General features: G+C 38.0%; 1 protein-coding gene across 5 annotated transcripts in view; it reads right to left on the reverse strand.

Annotated features, from left to right (window-relative positions):
- Positions 1-18,697, reverse strand: part of LOC137078360 (cadherin-6) — a 140,431-nt gene that overhangs the window by 94,368 nt on the left and 27,366 nt on the right. For 4 of the 5 annotated variants that reach the window (XM_067445572.1, XM_067445569.1, XM_067445573.1 and 1 more), the window contains exon 2: positions 4,766-5,814. In XM_067445572.1, coding sequence (XP_067301673.1) covers positions 4,766-5,566 — 801 coding nt within the window. In that variant the 5' untranslated portion in view covers positions 5,567-5,814. Of the gene's footprint in view, positions 1-4,765; positions 5,815-15,767; positions 16,074-18,697 lie in introns of those variants that run through there. The other variant, XM_067445574.1, reaches the window with a different exon arrangement.

Below are 18,697 nucleotides of genomic sequence, written 5' to 3' on the forward strand. Positions count from 1 at the left end.
TTATTAAACTGAGTTACTTGCAATTGAATCCTGCCTCTGTGAATCCGTTACAAAAACTTTGTGTGTCCTTCAGATTAGCTCAAGAACAGTGTGTAGAGAGCTTTATAGAATGTTTCCATGGCCGAGCAGCTCATCCAAGTGCAATGCAAAGCGTGGGAAAAAAACATAAACCCTGCACCCCCTGTATGTTTTCTTAGTACCAAGGCCTTCTATTTGCCATGTCTAAATGTACAAAAAAACAAAACAAAGAAATAATAAAAACAATAATACCCTTATAAAACATCTGCTCTTACCTTTTTATATTCGGTCATTAGAGTATTAGTCGAGTATGAGACGGGATAGGGTTGGTATAATTAGAGGTTAGGATTAGTTTACATGCACTTGCAAAGTGACTTATTGTCAGTATAATGTCTGTTGGAGGACCATCAAAATAAAGTGTTACCATATATAAAGCAGACAGTTTACTAATCCTCCCCTAATACTCTAATGAGCCACTAAAGCTTGGGACATACTCTGCAAGACATTTTTTCATTTTCTCGAGGTGCCAAGAACAAGAACAAAGTTCATTCTGGCCAGTACATTCCATACTTCACGAGAAAAGCAGGTGCTGAACAACATTTCACTTCATTAACCACGGCCACTTTAAACTTTTTTAATTCCTTTACATGGAAGAGAGAAAAAAGTTTTCGCTCCCAGGGCTGCGAGAACAAAATGACGTCGTTTTGTTCTCGCAGCCCTGGTTCGGGAGTTCTCTGAGCTTGTTCTCGACACATCGGCTGAGCAGAACTTTTTTCTTGCGGGTGTCCGAGAACTATTGTGTGATTGGTCAGAGATTTAAAGTGGGCGTGGTTAATGCAGAGAAACGCAGATGATCGGGATCTGCTTTTCTTGTGAAGTATGGAATGTACTGTCCAAAACGAACTTTGTTCTTGTTCTTGCCACCTCGAGAAAACGAACAAATTTCTGTGTTCTTGCAGAGTATGTTCCAAGCTTAAAGGGGGGGTGAAACACTCAGTCAATCTCATGTCAATCTTGAGTACCTATAGAGTAGTATTGCATCCTTCATATCTCCGAAAAGTCTTTAGTTCTATTATATTTATAAAAGAAGGCTGTACCGAGTCTTTCCGGAAAAACCGAGCGCCTGGAGGCGTATCGTGTGGGCGGAGCTAAAGAATGACAAATGCGCACAAAGCGGTGACGTCCTCAAGCGTGGACAAACCCATGGCTATCGATCTCAGCTAATAGATATATGATCCAGAATCATTCGGAGGCTGAAATAAATTGAACAGGAGAAACAGCAACAGCAGGACGTCCGTCTCTGTGGTATGTACTGTATTTAGTGGCCTGTCAATAATTGTGTGTGTTTACTCGCAGTTTATGAGGACATGATTCGGTTTATGGACTATTGTATGCGACTAAACCTTAGCAGTAGCAAGCAAAACTGTTTTGCACGTCAGACTAGTGTAACGTTATACATAGAACAACAATGGAGTAACCGTTAGCGCATTTGAATGATGAAGCACGCGATCGTGTCGTTTACTGATGTTTACTCACGCAACGATAGCCAACAGCACAGACATTTGAAGGAGTTTTACTCACCGGCTGCTTCCAAAGCAGGACCGAACCTTTATCGCTGGGACCGCTCCGTCAAAAACACACTTCTTTGGTATGATTTGGTGAAGTCCTGTGACAGGAGTGGCGTGGAAATCCACTTTGCGACTCGACTGAAGCGATGTTGTGAAGCTTCCCGTCATTTATGCGTTCAAATCGGTTCAAATGCAGCGCTGCCTTCCCGGAATGCTGTGCTGAAGCGTTGAAGTCGCTCGACGTCACCCATAGGAATAAAGTGGAGCGCGGCGCGCGACATAAGTGTTCACGGACGACTGGATCTGCAGCTGAGTGTTTATGGCCGTGCATTTCCTCTCTCGCTCTAGTCACGCGCGCGCACACCCTACCGGGAGAAGAGCCTGTACGGCCCATACAAGGACCTTCCGCTCTATTAACGTCAAGCCGAGCCATACTCGAAAAAAACTCTCCGAAACTTGTGAGAAACCGGAAGGAGTATTTTGCATTTCTGCATTTCACAGCATTTCACATGACATCTTTTTTTGCATGACATCCAACACAGCCCATACGTCAGGATCAACAACCCACTGATTCAATTGCCTTTACTACAAATCCAATAGGAAAGTGCCTAGTTCATACATCAAAGTCAGTGCTTGTGTTTGGCCTTGTGTTTTGACTCATGGTCAAGTTCAGCTTTGTCTCCAAGACAGCTGCCCTCCATTCAGCCATAGCTGATTCACAATGCAGTTCTCTGGCTCGCACACAGGTAAGCGGTGCATCGTGATGAACAACAACAGTGACAACAGCATGTCCTGGCCCATCGGATAAACATTTACTCGGATACAGTGTCAGCACAGTGACAGGCAGAGGAGTGGATGCAACATTTATGAGGTGCGCTCTCTTGATCTTGTGTTGGTTCGGCGCCAGACTCTTTAAAGCCTTGTGTTCTGTATAAGCAGCTGGCAAACTTACTCAGTGTGAATCGCAACTAATGCGACCTATCCAGAGCAGCTCATTACCGCAGAGCGTGTGTGAGCATCTGTGTCTTTAAGTGCATGCCTATGTCTGTACATGTGTTACTAAATGTGACCACAGAGCATGTAATTGCTTTTTGCAGTTGTTGTCTTTTCTGGTGACATCTAATAATTACTGTCCAAATCCCACATTTAACAACCTAATGCAATTGCTTTAGTTTATTTATAAAAGAACCTTCCAAATTGACCTGCTTAGTGACAAGGATAGTGTGGGCATGTTTGCCAGCTCAAAAAAAAAAAAATCCACAGAACCTTAAAGGGATAAGAATTGTGTGATCTTTTACTTACCCTCAAGCCGTTCCAAACCTATGCATTTTAGTCACATTTTTCCTTGAAAACATGGATGGACAATTAATATTTGTTTTCAAAATATCTTTTCTTGTGATCCATAGAAGAAAGAAAGGCTTAGAGCAACATTTGGATGTCCAGAAATTATAATTTTTGAGTGAACAATCCCTTTAAAGTCCACACTGTGAATCATTTGTGCATGCTATTCCACAGATTAAAGATGCATTTGTAATTCTTCCTATTATCACAATTTCTACCTAAACCTCATCTGAAAAGACATTTCTCTTTGACTTATGCCACCACACCAAAACTCTTGTTTTTTCCTACCCAAATCCTGGGTTGAGCCTTTTGGGTCATTTTTTTAGGGGTTACTTTTCCGGTGTTTTCCGATACCCAGATCCTGGGTCAGACGTAACAACCCAGTGTTTGGGTAGTTTCTGTGTAACACAGATTCTGGGTCAGACGTAATAACCCAGTGTTTGGGTAGTTTCTGTGTAACACAGATTCTGGGTCAGACGTAATAACCCAGTGTTTGGGTAGTTTCTGTGTAACACAGATTCTGGGTCAGACGTAATAACCAAGTGTTTTTGTAGTTTTTGTGTAACACAGATCCTGGGTCAGACGTAACAACCCAGTGTTTGGGCAGTTTCTGTGTAACACAGATTCTGGGTCAGACGTAATAACCCAGTGTTTGTGTAGTTTTTGTGTAACCCAGATCCTGGGTCAGACGTAACAACCCAGTGTTTGGGCAGTTTTCGTGTAACCCAGATCCTGGGACAGAAGTAACAACTCAGTGTTTGGGTAGTTTTGTGTACCTAGATCCTGGGTCAGACGTAACAACCCAGAGGCAAGTTATTTACCGCAGGCTTTTTGCAACCTCTTCAGGAGAGAGCTGTGCAGCTCCATCAAATTGGTGCATGTCTTCGGCAAAATACAGGTTTGTATATATTTTGTTGTATCTATAAATCCATTATTGTGCTGTATATAATTTCATTTTATGCAAAGCAACATACAGTGTGCAATGTGAGTCGCCTAAAGGAGTGTTGCATCTATCTATTCATGCGATGAAAACGCCTGATGGCCTGCATAACATGTTATGGTTTTATTCAAAAAGATACAGAATATAAATTCTTATGATGTTAAAATATGTTATCAGAACAGTTACACTGATTGTCTATGGAAAGGTTATGGAGTGAGTCACCTCATATTTCGGCTATGAGTGAAATGCAGGGTGGCGGTCTGACGTTAGAAGATCCCCTGATGAACATAACCCAAGCTCTGACACGTTGATTACACTTAATTTACTTCTAAATGTTTAATATTTACTTCTAATATTTGTTTAATGAGCTTAAATGTTGGCAATATGTATTAAAAACTATATAAAATATGCTATAGTGTAAAATATAGCAAATTAAAGTAAAATAAAGGAATTATCATTTACGTTTGTTGTTGTTGTGCATTTTAAGTTTAGAGGATTTAAATAAATCTGTAGAAATTAAATAATTTATGAACGAGAGAGAGAGAGAGAGAGAGAGAGAGAGAGAGAGAGAGAGAGAGAGAGAGAGAGAGAGAGAGAGAGAGAGAGAGAGAGAGAGAGAATGCTAGGTTTTTATTATACAAAAAATAAATCAGTTATGCCGGGTTAAGTCAAGCCATTATGCTGGGTTAAATTAACAACCCTATTTGGTGGGGAAAATTTGACCAAATTGGTCAGTGTATTGAAGAATTTATGTTTTCTTGTTAAATATTCCACTCAATGTGTTGCATTGAAGAAGTAACATTAGTTGCAAACACTGTTTCATCAAATGAAGTTGGTCATCGTTTTAAAATGGCATACAAGCATATTATACAATCAGTTATACAAATGTTCACCTTACCCGTCCAATCAGCACGGGTTCTGGTCCACTATATTCCTCTATCACGAAAAACTGGTTCCATATCCAGCTTCTCCGGCTGCGGGATTGTAAAGGCATCTCATCCAGATGGGGTCCAGTAAAGGTCCTGTGAAAATCACCGCTGCTCTCTGCATCTTGGCTGCCCATCATTATAGTTTGCACTTCCTGTCCACTGTTTTTGAACCCAGAAGAAGGCTTCAGCAGGATCCCGCTGGCATCTGAAGGGCCATCCAGAGTAGATCTGTCAGGTCCTTTTTCACCCTGTTCAGTTTCAGTTTCCTCTACTGCAGGAGTTATTTCAGTGGGAACAGAGAGATCTTGAGATAATCTACACATTTTGGAGCTCTCTCTAAGAGGTGATACTGTTGTCTTTGTGATTTCTGGGATATCTTTGGATTTGGGATGCAAACTATTCATGGTATGTGGAGTGGAATCTGTGTTTACACTTGTACCAGACAACAAAACTGGAGTCACTGTGATTTCAAATCCAGTTTTTGCAATTTCTTCAATCTGTGCGTGATGCTGTCCTGATGCAGAGTTGATAGCACCTTTGTTGATTTTGGGCGAAATGCTGAAATGATCATTTTTGTGTGCTAATCTCAAGCTTGGTGTCCCTGCTGTGATGGCAAACGGCATCTCACTTTGCCCTTCCTCCACCTGACTGTCTTTCCTTGCAGTTTGCAAACGGTCCTCACTTTTCCATCTTCTCAGACGTGCACTACTTCCCCCGAGCTCCAAGCACATGCACAGAAAGAGCAATGCTGCCCAGATACTGCCACTCATCGTGCCTCACTTCGTTATTAGTCACAATGTTTGCCACGGGGGGGAAGAACAAAAAGATCGACCTTCACTCACGCTCTGTCTCGCTGAGTGGGCGGCTGCTCCATTCATCTCCTCTTCCTAATTCCTTATTCTTCATGAGGCTCAGTGGTCATTTAGCATCTCATCCGTTTTTGTGGATTACATTTCTCTCTTTGGGTTGGGTTAAACTCGGAGGGGGATTCCCATGGTCTGGGTTTGATTGGGCAAACCTGTTCAAAGAGATAAGGGGATGAGAATCAGTGCTGATCATGAGTAAACATAACGGGGATTTGCGGTAGGGATTACAGGAAAACTAGCACAGTTTCAATTAGGTAACAGTTTGGGTCTCTGCAGAGAATCATGGGTACAGAAACGACTAGCCAAGGTTCATAAAACTTTCAATCACTTAAAATCTGGGACTGCTCCAAAGAAGCCTTCCAAAGCGCATAATAAAAACAGAAGCCGAGCGGTTAGTTTCCATTACTTCTTTAAAATGTGGTAGTTGAGGATTTCTAGGTCTTTTAGAGCATTTAAATTGAGGACAAAATTTGGCATCCTGATATCCAATGCTTGTTTTAGGATATGCCTGCTATTAAAAGTAAAAAGGGCAAAATCTGAAAGCTTCTCTAGTCTAAACATGTTCAATATAAATTACGATCACGCATCTTTACAGCTTTAGAAGCAAAAACAAATATTGCAATGTTCCTTAAACTGCTCTTGGCAATCTCACAAACTTTTTGCTCGTGAAATGTAATTACTGGCTTGCATTTTAGGTGGCTAAGCACTTTGAAACAGTCAATCACTTGGCTCTTGAAAATGTGTTGATTTGCGTGATTGAGCATTTTACAGGGCTGTTTCGAACTGTACAGACGAGGTTATTGCCATCCATATTAACAGGCTACAGCTCAAATATTTCAAATTCTGGCACAAAACCATTTCCTCATTCACTTTCATGCGGCACATTTTAGAGGCTCTAAACTGTACCACAGCTCGACTATTTTAACAAGCAATACAGAATCTATCTTTAAACAAGACTATTTGTCACTAACTGTCCTTTTAAAATATTAAAGCATAAAACTGACTCAAGTATTTTATAATAATCCAGCAGTACAGCAGCTATCTTTGACTAAAACCGAATATTCTAGATTTACCAAAGCTGTTAAAAAGATGTGCAAAACAATTTTTTTTCAGACACTTCCCTAGTGAAAATACATTTATTTTATGCTAAACATACTATAAATACATTTACATATTTATGTACTTAATATAAATACCCTGTTGGTATGATAAATTGGTATGCTTAAAGTCTGCTACATTGGAACAACTAATTTTATACTCAATACACTTTAGTTATCCAGAAATAGTAATATTTTTAGTATACTACAAGTATACTTAGTATGAAATAATGGTATTTCAGAATATAATTTTTTTACTAGGGTTAACTGAAATTGAAATTAAATAGAAATGTATAATATGTTTTATGTTTTACCCACTTATGTAGGGTTAAGTTGCTACTACTTTATATGTAATACTCATTTAAAGGTGCACTATGCAACTTTCTGTCCACTGTAGGGCGCCTATTCTAAACAAAGGCGTAGTTTGGGACATGTGGTCTTCACCTCACAGCCGGTGGAAAATAGGACTCGGGCAGAAATCACGTTCATGGATGCGGTTATTAACATTACTGTAGTATGAAGCAGAGCAGGACCGAGTGTTGTGGAGCTGAGCACAGCTGCTGGAGCGACTGTTAAATAAACACCCGCCTCGCGAACACTGGATGACTTTTATTATGACGGGACGGGACACAGTCGCGGGAGCGCACACTTCCGTTTTTTCCAGTCATGATCATAAGGTAACGCAGCTCTGTTTATCATATTAGATACATTTAAGTGTGTTTAAAATGATGTTATGACTGTGCGTTCGCTAGGCCCTGCTGTGACATGTTCACACTGCTCAGAGTAAAGCGCTTCTGCAGAATAAAACCGAGGTTAACGCAGATGACGCGATTGACAGGCAACTCGCTCAAACGCTATTCTGAAACGTCCCGGTCCTTAGTTAAAATAGCAATTTTCTCACAATTTACAAATAGTTGGAAACATTTGGGATATTGAGGTACTCAACTGAACAAAATATATAACACTGCCCAAGTGGTTTTTGGATATTTTACTGCAAAAATACTACATAGTGCACCTTTAATCATATTAATTTATATTATCTTTTAAATATGGTTTGCATTTTTCGGTAAACTAAAATACATTTAAATGTAATTTCTACTGAAACTTGTACGTCATGTATTTAAATATATTTGTAAATAGACATTTCTAATGATGAAGAAGTAATTTAGTACTTTAAACGTAACATCAAATAACACACTACAGTTAAAACGATAATCAAGTACTTTACATGTGCTTTAGTATGTGACTCATCAACACATCAAAATAATTGTTCTTTAAAGGTGCCCTAGAATGAAAAATTGAATTAACCTTGCCATAGTGAAATAATAAGTGTTCAATACATGGACATCACATACTGTGAGTCTCAAACACCATTGCCTCCTACTTCGTATGTAAATCTCGTGAATTTTACATATGAAGTACGCCAAACTTTCAAAAAACACCATGAAAACTAAGTGATTCTCAACATAACGCCACCGGTGACACAATCACTGGGATCATTAAAATGTACGGCCCCAACATTTGCCGAACATGTTCATTGTCAGGCGGAACTGACGGAGCCGAATCATCAGGAGTTCTGCAGGTACACAAGCGACACGCCAGGATAGCGAAAACGGCAGCTCTCATGGACACAAATATCATGTTCCAGGCTGTGCAGGAGGACTTTTCATACCCTTCCCCCAGATAAATGTCAACAGTCTTGGTTGATTTTTATTATAATCAGATACCACAACAATTTAATTCAAAAACGTGCTCGACCCATTTCAAGCAAGCTTCGCTCAGCGTCTTAAACTCAAGAAAGGGGCAATTACAACTGTATTCCTGCAAGCAGTAAGTAGCGATTTATCCACTTATTGACTGTTTAAACCATTTCTGATTAAATTGAAAGTTTCTTAGAGAGACAGAATCATTGTCTAGATCAGTGGTTCTCAAACCTGTCCTAGGGACCCCTCACCATTGCACATTTTGCATGTTCCCTCATCAAACAAACCCTTTTTTTTTTTAGTAGAGTCTTGCAGTCTCTACTAATGAGCTGATGATTTGAATCAGGTGTGTTAGATGAGGGAGACATGCAAAATGTGCACTGGTTGGGGGTCCCCAGGACAGGTTTGAGAACCACTGGTCTAGATAGCACAAGATGCTAGTACAGTAACAATAGGAATCTCCAAGTACCATACAAAACTAAATGGCGTGACAAAGGTTAATATTATTTTGTATTACAAAATACAACCGTAGATACGTTGCTTACAGATCGTTCACTCGATCCTTTTAGCAAACGTCACCTTTTCCACCATATAAGTTAAAACGATCATTTGACAAGGCTTCTATTCATTTTGTAAAAATATATTGTAACAGGGTTTGCAGATGGGAAGGAAGGAGACGGGAACCGGCGAACGTTCAACAACTTTTAATCAAATAAAATTAAACAAAACGAATGTAACGCAGGCAGACCCTCATGGACGAAACACAACAAAGCGTAAACAAAACATAAAATAAATCCAGGCCTGGTCCGCTCTCGTCTTCACTGTCTTCGCTCCTCCTTTATACTCCCGTCACTCCGCTGTGAGACACCGGTGTGGCGCGCTTGAACAAAAAGCACTTTTTTTGATTTTGTCGGAGGAAAGAAGAGCGTTCGTGCAGTTGCCAGATTTTAATAGTTTAAACCCCCAATCAGAGCTTTTCTGTGAAAAGAACACGTATACTATCCGGTAGGGGTGGGCGATATCTCGATATTTAAAATATATAAAATATATTTTTTCAACTCGATATAGATTTGGACATATCGTATATATCGATATATTGTTTATATGTAATTCTGATTCCGCCACTTTGCTTGTTTGCCTTCCCTGTGCTGTGCTCGCCCCCGCTCGCGCGCCTCCCGCCTCTTGCTTTTGTTCCCCCTCCCCTCGCGTGTTGTCTCATGAACACGGCTGCTTCCACAACCAGGTGAGGATTAGTTATCATGTTGATAAGCGCGCACGTTGTTCAGGACTCAGTTTAGAGACCATGTTTTCCTTCTAACACAACTGCTTGCTAAAATTCATAAAGAAATATTAATGTTCATCATAGTTCAAATCGCAAGTTTCACCCAGTCAGGTGATTGACACTATTGGTGCGAGACACGGTCGCAATCATGCCAGTTTATGATTCGTGTCTAACTGATCGCATGGTTTTCGGTTAAAATGTCAAAATGACCGCATATCATTTGAAAACATTTAAAAAGTATTGCAATATCATTACTATTATTATTTTGTCAGCTTTATCACGGGATTATGATGAATAGGTCTATTCATATTTTAACCAAGAGGGAAAAACGCGACATCCCGGGTGTCCTGAGACACGCGGTGCTCTTCTGTAAGTTGTACTGTATCATATTATCATATAGCCTACCTTCTGACATTCATATTTCGTTCTGTAACTGGAAAAGAAGTGAAATTCAGCTCATGTGTAGCCTACATGATCCTCATGATGAGTTTGAATTTTGTCAAACTCATGACAAACATCACTGTTTGAATTTTGATACAAATTTAACAGGAAATGGTGTTATGACGAAATCAGTTTATTTATATCTCAGTCATGCCCCCATCTTTCTGCAAAATGCTTACTGTTTACTTTAAGTGTAAAAAAGGGAGTCTTTGATTCATCTTGAAATCATGAAATAAATGAAAAGAAGGCAATATTATTTATTTTCTTTTACAGTTAAATTATTATTATTTATGTAATCAGGGAGTTTTTTTTTTTAAATGTTGCAAAAGCACTTTGTTCCTACATGAACTGACTACTCTTTGCACTTCAATAAAATAAAATAAAAAGAATTTGTGGTATTTGGCATATTTGTTTTTACTTTAGTTTTTAGGGGGTTATTTTTCCTGTAAAGATATCGAGATATATATCGTATATCGAGATATAGCAAAATATATCGAGATATATTTTTTGTTCCATATCGGCCAGCCCTACTATCCGGTGTTTTACCTAAATATGTACAATCTGGCAACCACATGCAGGCGAGCTCTCTCTCTCTCTCGCGCGCGCGGATGATCTGAAAACACCAATAAACAAGTAGGCTGTATTTGATCAATCTCCATTTGAGATGTGCTGCTTAAAGTGTCATTCAGTCGGTCTGTGTTCTGTCAGGACTCACGAGCCGCTTCGCTGAACAACTGAACTTGTGAGCTGCTGAATAAGCCAATCAGAGCAGAGCTCAACTTTAATATTCATGACCCTTCCAAATAAGGCCAAAACAGAGCATTACAGTCCCTGACAAAAGTCTTGTCGCTTATCTATTTTCTAGAAATACCTGATATTAACCTGACTTTTAATTAATTAATTGGTGTTAGAAATAGCTCATATGAAAAGCTAAAACCCTCCCAAATGATGTTTAATGCACTGAAATAAATAATTTTCATAGAAAAAATATTTATCATTTAATCAAGACAGAAAGGTCAAATTTTGGCAAGACAAAAGTTGTCGCCTATACAGAAATTGAACAAATTTACTGCAAATACAAAAATATGTCAGCAAATTAAGTTGTGGTGCTGTGAGATCCAAATTTAATATCTTGTATGACTTCCATGAGCTTGAAGGACTGCATCCATGCGGTTTGGCAAGGATTCATACAATTTATTGATGAAGTCATCAGGAATAGCTAAGAAAGCAGTCTTGCATGCCTCCCAGAGTTCATCAATATTCTTTGGTTTCGTCTTCCATGCGTCCTCTTTCATCCTACCCCACATATGCTCAATGATGTTCATGTCTGGTGACTTGGCTGGCCAATCCAGGAGCATCTTGATCTTCTTCGCCTGAGGAACTTTGATGTGGAGATGGAAGTATGCGATGGAGCACCGTCCTGCTGCAGAATTTGGCCTCTTTTATGGTTGGGAATATAAGAGGTAGCTAAGATTTCTTGGTATTTTAGACTATTGATGTTGCCTTCCACCCTGCAGATCTCTTGCACACCCCCATACTGGATGTAACCCCAGACCATGATTTTTCCGCAACCAAACTTCACTGTTTTCTGGGTGAATCTCGGATCCATTCTGGCTCCAGTAGGTCTCCTGCAATATTTGCGGCGACTGTGGTGTAATTCAACAGAAGATTCATCTGAAAAATCCACCTTCTGCCACTTTTCCAGCATCCATCCTTTTAGCAGGCTGTGGGCCTTGGCAAATGCCACACGGTTTTTCAATTGTCTTTTGTTTAGTGCTGGCTTCTGGGCACTGATTCGACCATGGAGGCCATTTCGAGACTGAATCCGACAAACTGTTCTGGTTGACACAGGGACTTCAGGTGACCAGGTCTCGTGGAGCTCTGCTGCAGTGGAAAATGGGCTGGCCTTGGATTTTCGAGCCAACAAACGGTCCTCTCGAGCAGTTGTCTTGCTGGGTCTGCCTGACCTGGGCTGGTCAAAAACGTCTCCAGTCTCTTCAAATCTTTTTTTTATCCTCTGTACTTGACGCTGAGACACATTGAAGGTTTCTGCCACATCAGCAGTGGATCTGGTCTTCAGCCTCTTGATAATCAAAACTTTAGTCTCAGGGTGAATCTTAGGCATGTTTGCAGAGGTCTAGTTGCAGTTGATGTGAAGGTCTAGTGTACTGGGGTTCTTTTTATACACACTTGAGACCTAATTGATCCATTATTAGTCACAGGTGAAGCTCATATGACAAGGTGACAACACATATGTCTTTGCAAAAATTGACTCAATGGGCTTTACCAAGCTGTGAATATTAGAATACTTTTTGAAAGTTTAGTTTTTCACTGAAACATTATCACAAAAGCTGGTGGGATTAAAATGAGCCATTTCTTGTAAAAAAATCTTGATTAGAAATATATTTCAGCGGCACTTTAGGTCAATTTGTACACAAGCGACAAGACTTTTGTCAGGGACTGTACATCCTAGGGACAAGTTATAGGGTTGTAAATGGACCTGTAAAAACTCTATCTGGACAATTTTTGCCCTTAAATAAGCCACATACCCTCTATGTAGATATCAGAGAACAATTTAACATATTGTATTGTTTCAACTTATTGTCTGGCACCTTTAAACCATGACAGAAGGTTTATAAAACAATTATTTAAAATGTGCTAAGTGGACATTTTGGACAATTTCATGCTCTGAACTTTGTGGGAACAGTTTGAAGATGGCCATCCTGTTCCAACATGACTGCACACCACTGCACAAAGCGTCGGTCCATAAAGACATGGATGAGTGAGTTTGGTGTGGAGGAACTTGACTGGCGAGTCCTGAGCTCAACCCCATAGAACACCTTTGGGATGAATTAGAGCGGAGACTGCTAAAGATTAAGAATGGGATGTCATTAAAGTTATGTGCATGTAAAGGCAGGCGTCCCAAAACTTTTGTCTATATATTGTACATTATAGTTGAAATATACCACACAAAGGGCACTTTTTAACATACACATCTATTTTACAATATTCTCGCTTTACTGCATCTTTTACCTGTGCTGGTAACTGTAATTTATTCTATGTCTCTAAAATTGTGTTGCCATCTAAACATTAGGACAGCTTTCCCTAAACAGATTAAAAGCAGGAGAGAAACGGTCATGATGCAGCCAACCCTGTAGCTCTCTTCACACATTTACACATCCAACTGTTTTTTTCTGCTAAACAGAAGATAACAGCACACTTTAGCAAATGTAATCTTATGGCCATGGCACTGGTGCTAAATTTAAAAGCTGTTATTTTGCCCTTTCCCCTGATTGTCTAATGAGTCTGAACTCATTACAAAAAAAAGGCTAAATCCATCTTCAAATGCCTTGCTTAAAGTACTTAGCGTTTCTCAGAAAAACAATACGGTTCATTTTGAACTCGGCGCATCTCTCAAGAGACCACAGCGATGTAAGTAATCTCTGATCAATGATTCAGACGCAAACCTCAAATGTCAGCTTTCACAATCTGGACTGTCTCTCAGCTCAGGCTAGTTTGAGAGCCGAGACTCAGGCTACAGCCAAACTTTCAATTATCAGAGTCGTGCGACTCGTGAACCTCCATGTTTGCACAGAGGTGACATTTTGTAATTGTATTTCTTTACCACCGGGAGCTACCCATAGAAAAGTCAAGAGAGGAAACATTGAAAAACTAGATTTGAACATTTACTGAATAAAATTTGTGGTTCTTGTCTGTGCAGACTTTTATTGCTGATGTGCAGCTGAAGAAAAAAAAAATATTATCAATGTTGAAAACAATTTTAAAAGTATTTATTTAAAATAGAAATATTTTGTAACATTATAAATGCCATTAAAAATGATAATTTTCATTACTCTATGAAACCTGGTGTTTTTAAATGAATATATATATATATATATATATATATATATATATATATATATATTGTTAACAATATATATATATATATATATATATATATATATATATATATATATATATATATATATATATATATATATATATATATATATACACACACACACACTGTAATATACTAACATTATACTGTTAATACAATTTTAAAAAAAAAAATTTAATTCGACAACCGTTATTAAAATATAATTAAAAGATTTTGTAAGCATATTGGGTAATTGTGTGTGTTTTATTTCTGATGACGCAGTGAAACATGCCAAATAGTGCTATTTTCATGATTTATCAAATTTATTATGTGGTTCAGATACAATAATATTTCGAGTTTCTATTTATTAAACAAATTTCCTTCATTGTATCAACTAAAATTTTTAATTTCAATAAACTCAAAATTTTAAGGCAATCAGGTTATTACTTTTTTAAGTTAAACCAACTTTAAATATGAAATGAAATTATATATATATATGTGTGTGTATTATATATATATAATATATATATATATATATATATATATATATATATATATATATATATATATATATATATATATGAATAAATAAATTGTACTCTTACATTTTTGCTGGTGCTTCCTACTTTTTGAAGTGGGGAGCACCAGTGCAACCAAGAAAAACTTTTGAAAGGTAGTGTATCACAGTTTCCACAAAAATATTAAGCAGCAAAAACTGCATGCTGCAGAGCCCTTAATGCACATTATATAATCACAATTAATTCCCTCGTTTTACTAAACTGTGTGCATGATATAATAATTTGTTCCCTTTTAGTTAAATCAAAACGAGGGAACAAATTAATACAACGTGGCCACGATTTACTAAATCGAAGGAACACATTATTATATTGAGCACACAATTTACTAAAACATGAGAACAAATGCTAACACTTTACAATACGGGTGCACTAATGTGTATTAATTCATGCTTAATTAATGCACAGATAATCATGAGTTAATGTATGACTCGTGAAGAACTAACCCATTTATTAATGATTACTAGGGGTGCACCGATCCGATATTAGGATCGGATATCGGCCGCGATACTGACGACAAAGCTGGATCGGGGATCGGAAAAATGAACAGATCCACAGGCCGATCCAGGTGTTTTTTTTTTGTTTGTTTTTTCGCAGCAGAACTACGTCATTCGTCAGTTTCACGTGTGTCGCATGCTCGAAGCAACATGGAGCTAGCCAGAGATGTGTAGAGATATTTTATGCTTACCACGCCAACTAGTTCGTCTGTCGGCAATACTACCAATTTAATCCAGAAACACCATGTTAAAAAGCACGCTGCATTCCTGCAGCTCAGCAAACACTAAAGGAGTGGACAATACAGCTCAGCAACTGACTTTGCATTATGCAAAGGATGAATTTAGTGTAAGTGACTGATAGTGGATATGGATAAAGGCTAATGTAGTGAACTGACGGTAACGACACGCTGTTGACGCTCGCGCATCTTGAGGATAAATCAAAAAAGCGCCGCTCACACATAGTAATTTCGGCAAACATTCAAAATGTTACGTTTTATCTTTATAACATATGATACAGTTAAACAACATCACACAACCAAATGTGCTGTTTTCCTGAATACCATCACGATTGAAAATGTCACTGATTTCCTATGACAGCTCCATAAACAATCATTAACATTAGTTACTTACATTTTAGATGCAATATTGAGTCTTTTTGTTCCATTTCAGCTGCGAAAATAGTTCCAAACAAAGATTCCAAGCAACAAAGTTCCAAACAGCAGAACCATAACACATCTCACGTGTTTTGAATGATTCAGTGGTTGAATCAAAGACTCAATAACCTGTTCGTAAACGACTGCCTCATTCTTAAAGGAATCAGTCGTTTGAATGAATCGTTTGAATTAATGACTCAATGACTCACTCATTAAGACTCACCTACTGCCACCTACTGGTGTTTTAGTTTCCTATATTTTTCAACATTTATTTTGTTTATTCAAAAATACAAATCACATAACATTATTTAATGCAGTAGTAATTTTTCTGGGTAAATCATTTAATTTGATTGGTAACATCCCTATAGTGTCTTATTTTATTTTAATTTAATGTATAGATCAAATTTAAGAATATAATATGAAACCTGAAGCATAGCTTATATTTAATAAGATTAGGGGAAAATGCCCTTTATAAAGGTAAAATATCACAAATATGCAGATTTGAAATATGTCAAAGCTGATTGAACACTGACTGTGAGTGAATTGACTGTGAGTGAATATTGCTTCAGAATAAGTTATATTTACAACACACACACACACACACACACACACACACACACTCACACACACACACACACACACACACACACACACACACACACACACACACACACACAAATCTAACTTTTTTCCAGACAAGCGCATTTTTTACTCGGACAAGTGAATGACCGTTTTACTTATCCAAAGGAGAGACATGAGCATGCTTAATGTCGAGCCCTAAATTATATTTTAGATTTGAATGCACAATTGTTTTTTAAATAAATAAGAATTCAACACTGCATACATCTGTTATTTTGTCTTATTATCTTGATTTAGTAAAGTCTGGTGCCTTTAGTCTCTTCAAGGAAGATGTACAGTTTATTATTAATTTAACAATAGTATCGGATCGGTATCGGGTATCGACAGATACATAAAGCCCAGGCATCGGTATCGGGACTGAAAAAGTCGGATCGGTGCACCCCTAATGATTACTGCATTAGCAACTAATGAAGATCCATCATGATTATTAGATTAATCCTTCAATTGTTATCAGTTAAATGTGTCATAATGTACTAATTCCCTAATAACATTAAATTAACCAATAATGTAAATTAATATTTAAACTACCACAATGGGTCAAAGCCATGCATTTCTACTTCCAGTTTTCTGCTTTAATAATCATTAGCTAATGATTTATAAAGGTGTCATTATGTTATGACTTTATTTGTTGGGGCACATGACTATTAACTAATGGATTAAGTAAGATGTAATTGTGGTGATGGGTTTTGAATTAATATTGAATTAGTTAGTAGTCATGTGCCTCAACAAATATGATACCTTTATAAATCATTAGCTAATGATTAATTAAAGCAGAAAACTGGAAGTTGAAATCCATAGCTTTGACTCATTGTGGTAATTTACACGTTAATTTACACTATTAGGTAATATATTTTTGTTACTAGGAATTAATGCATTATGACACATTTTACTAATAACAATTGAATGATTACTTAATCTATTAAAGGAACTGTATGTAAAAAATGTATTTCAATGAATCATATAATGGCCTTTATATGTCACTAGACATTAAGAAATCATGTTCATTTCAAATACTTCTATCACTGACAACAGTAGTCCGGTCAGGATATTGTCATTTAAAAGTTGTTGTTCCAGCCCTCAACTGATGTTGATGTTGACATGTTGTGTTTTGGCCAGAAGCTCCGCCCTCCACCTATCGACCAATCACAAAGTCAGTAGTGTTTTGGCATCCGGGTTGCCAGATCTGCTCTAGCTACCACAGCTGCAGCTACAAACGATCCTGCTGATCCTGCAGCCTATCTGGCAACCTCGAGTCAGGGTGGAGGGGGAGAGGGAACACACCGCTCTACAGTCATTTGAAAGTGATTGCAGTACCAGTTTTGGCCACAATCTTACATACACTTCCTTTAAGTAAGGGATAATGTACACCCAGCCGGTTGTTATCGCAGAATAAACCCCGACAGAGTGATCAGGACCCCGACGCGAAGCGGATAAACTAATATTTTAATATACTAATATACAAACTAATATACTAATAAACTAATATTTTATTAGTTCTTACGCAAAGCTTCCGCGAAGAAAAACAGTTCCAACCTGCTTTAAGCCTTTATCTATTGCTGCTAAATGTTGAAAATGAATGCTGAAAGGGTTAGTTAACCCAAAAATGAAACCAAGCCAATGATTTACTCACCCTCAAGTCATTATAGGTGTATATGACATTCTTCTGTCAGACAAATACAATCGGAGTTATATTTAAAAAGTCCAGGCTAACGTTAATCCAAGCAGTAGCCTAGTTGTAGTTGTGTTTGAAGTCCATAAAAATGCAGCTGTCCGTCAAATAACGTGCTCCACACGGCTCCGATGGGTTAATAGAGCCTTCTGATTCGAATCGATGCGTTTGTGTAAGAAAAATATCTATATTAAAAACATTATAAAGGAAACCTGCCTTGAAGTCTTCCATTGTAACCCACGGCTGTTTAAGCCACAAGATGGCGCCAGCGTTAAGCATAGAAGTAGTACCGGTCAAGTATGAGCGGGTGTTATCTGGAAATAACGTACCGCTGGAATGCGCGATTGACCAATCAGAATCAAGTATTTCACAGAGCCGTGTAATAAGCATGAATTAATGCATATTAGTGCACCAGTATTGTAAAGTGTTAACGGACAAGTATATTTTTGTCATGTGCAGGGCTCTGCAGTTTTAACATTGATAGTAAATCAATATTTCTTGAGCAGCAAATCACATGAAGAATTCAGAAATTCTGCTGAAAATTCAGCTTTGATCACAGAAATAAATTACATTTCAATTCCAAACGTTTGACCTGCAGT

The sequence above is a fragment of the Pseudorasbora parva genome, chromosome 6, assembly GCF_024679245.1.
Source record: "Pseudorasbora parva isolate DD20220531a chromosome 6, ASM2467924v1, whole genome shotgun sequence".
NCBI classification, from domain to species: domain Eukaryota; kingdom Metazoa; phylum Chordata; class Actinopteri; order Cypriniformes; family Gobionidae; genus Pseudorasbora; species Pseudorasbora parva.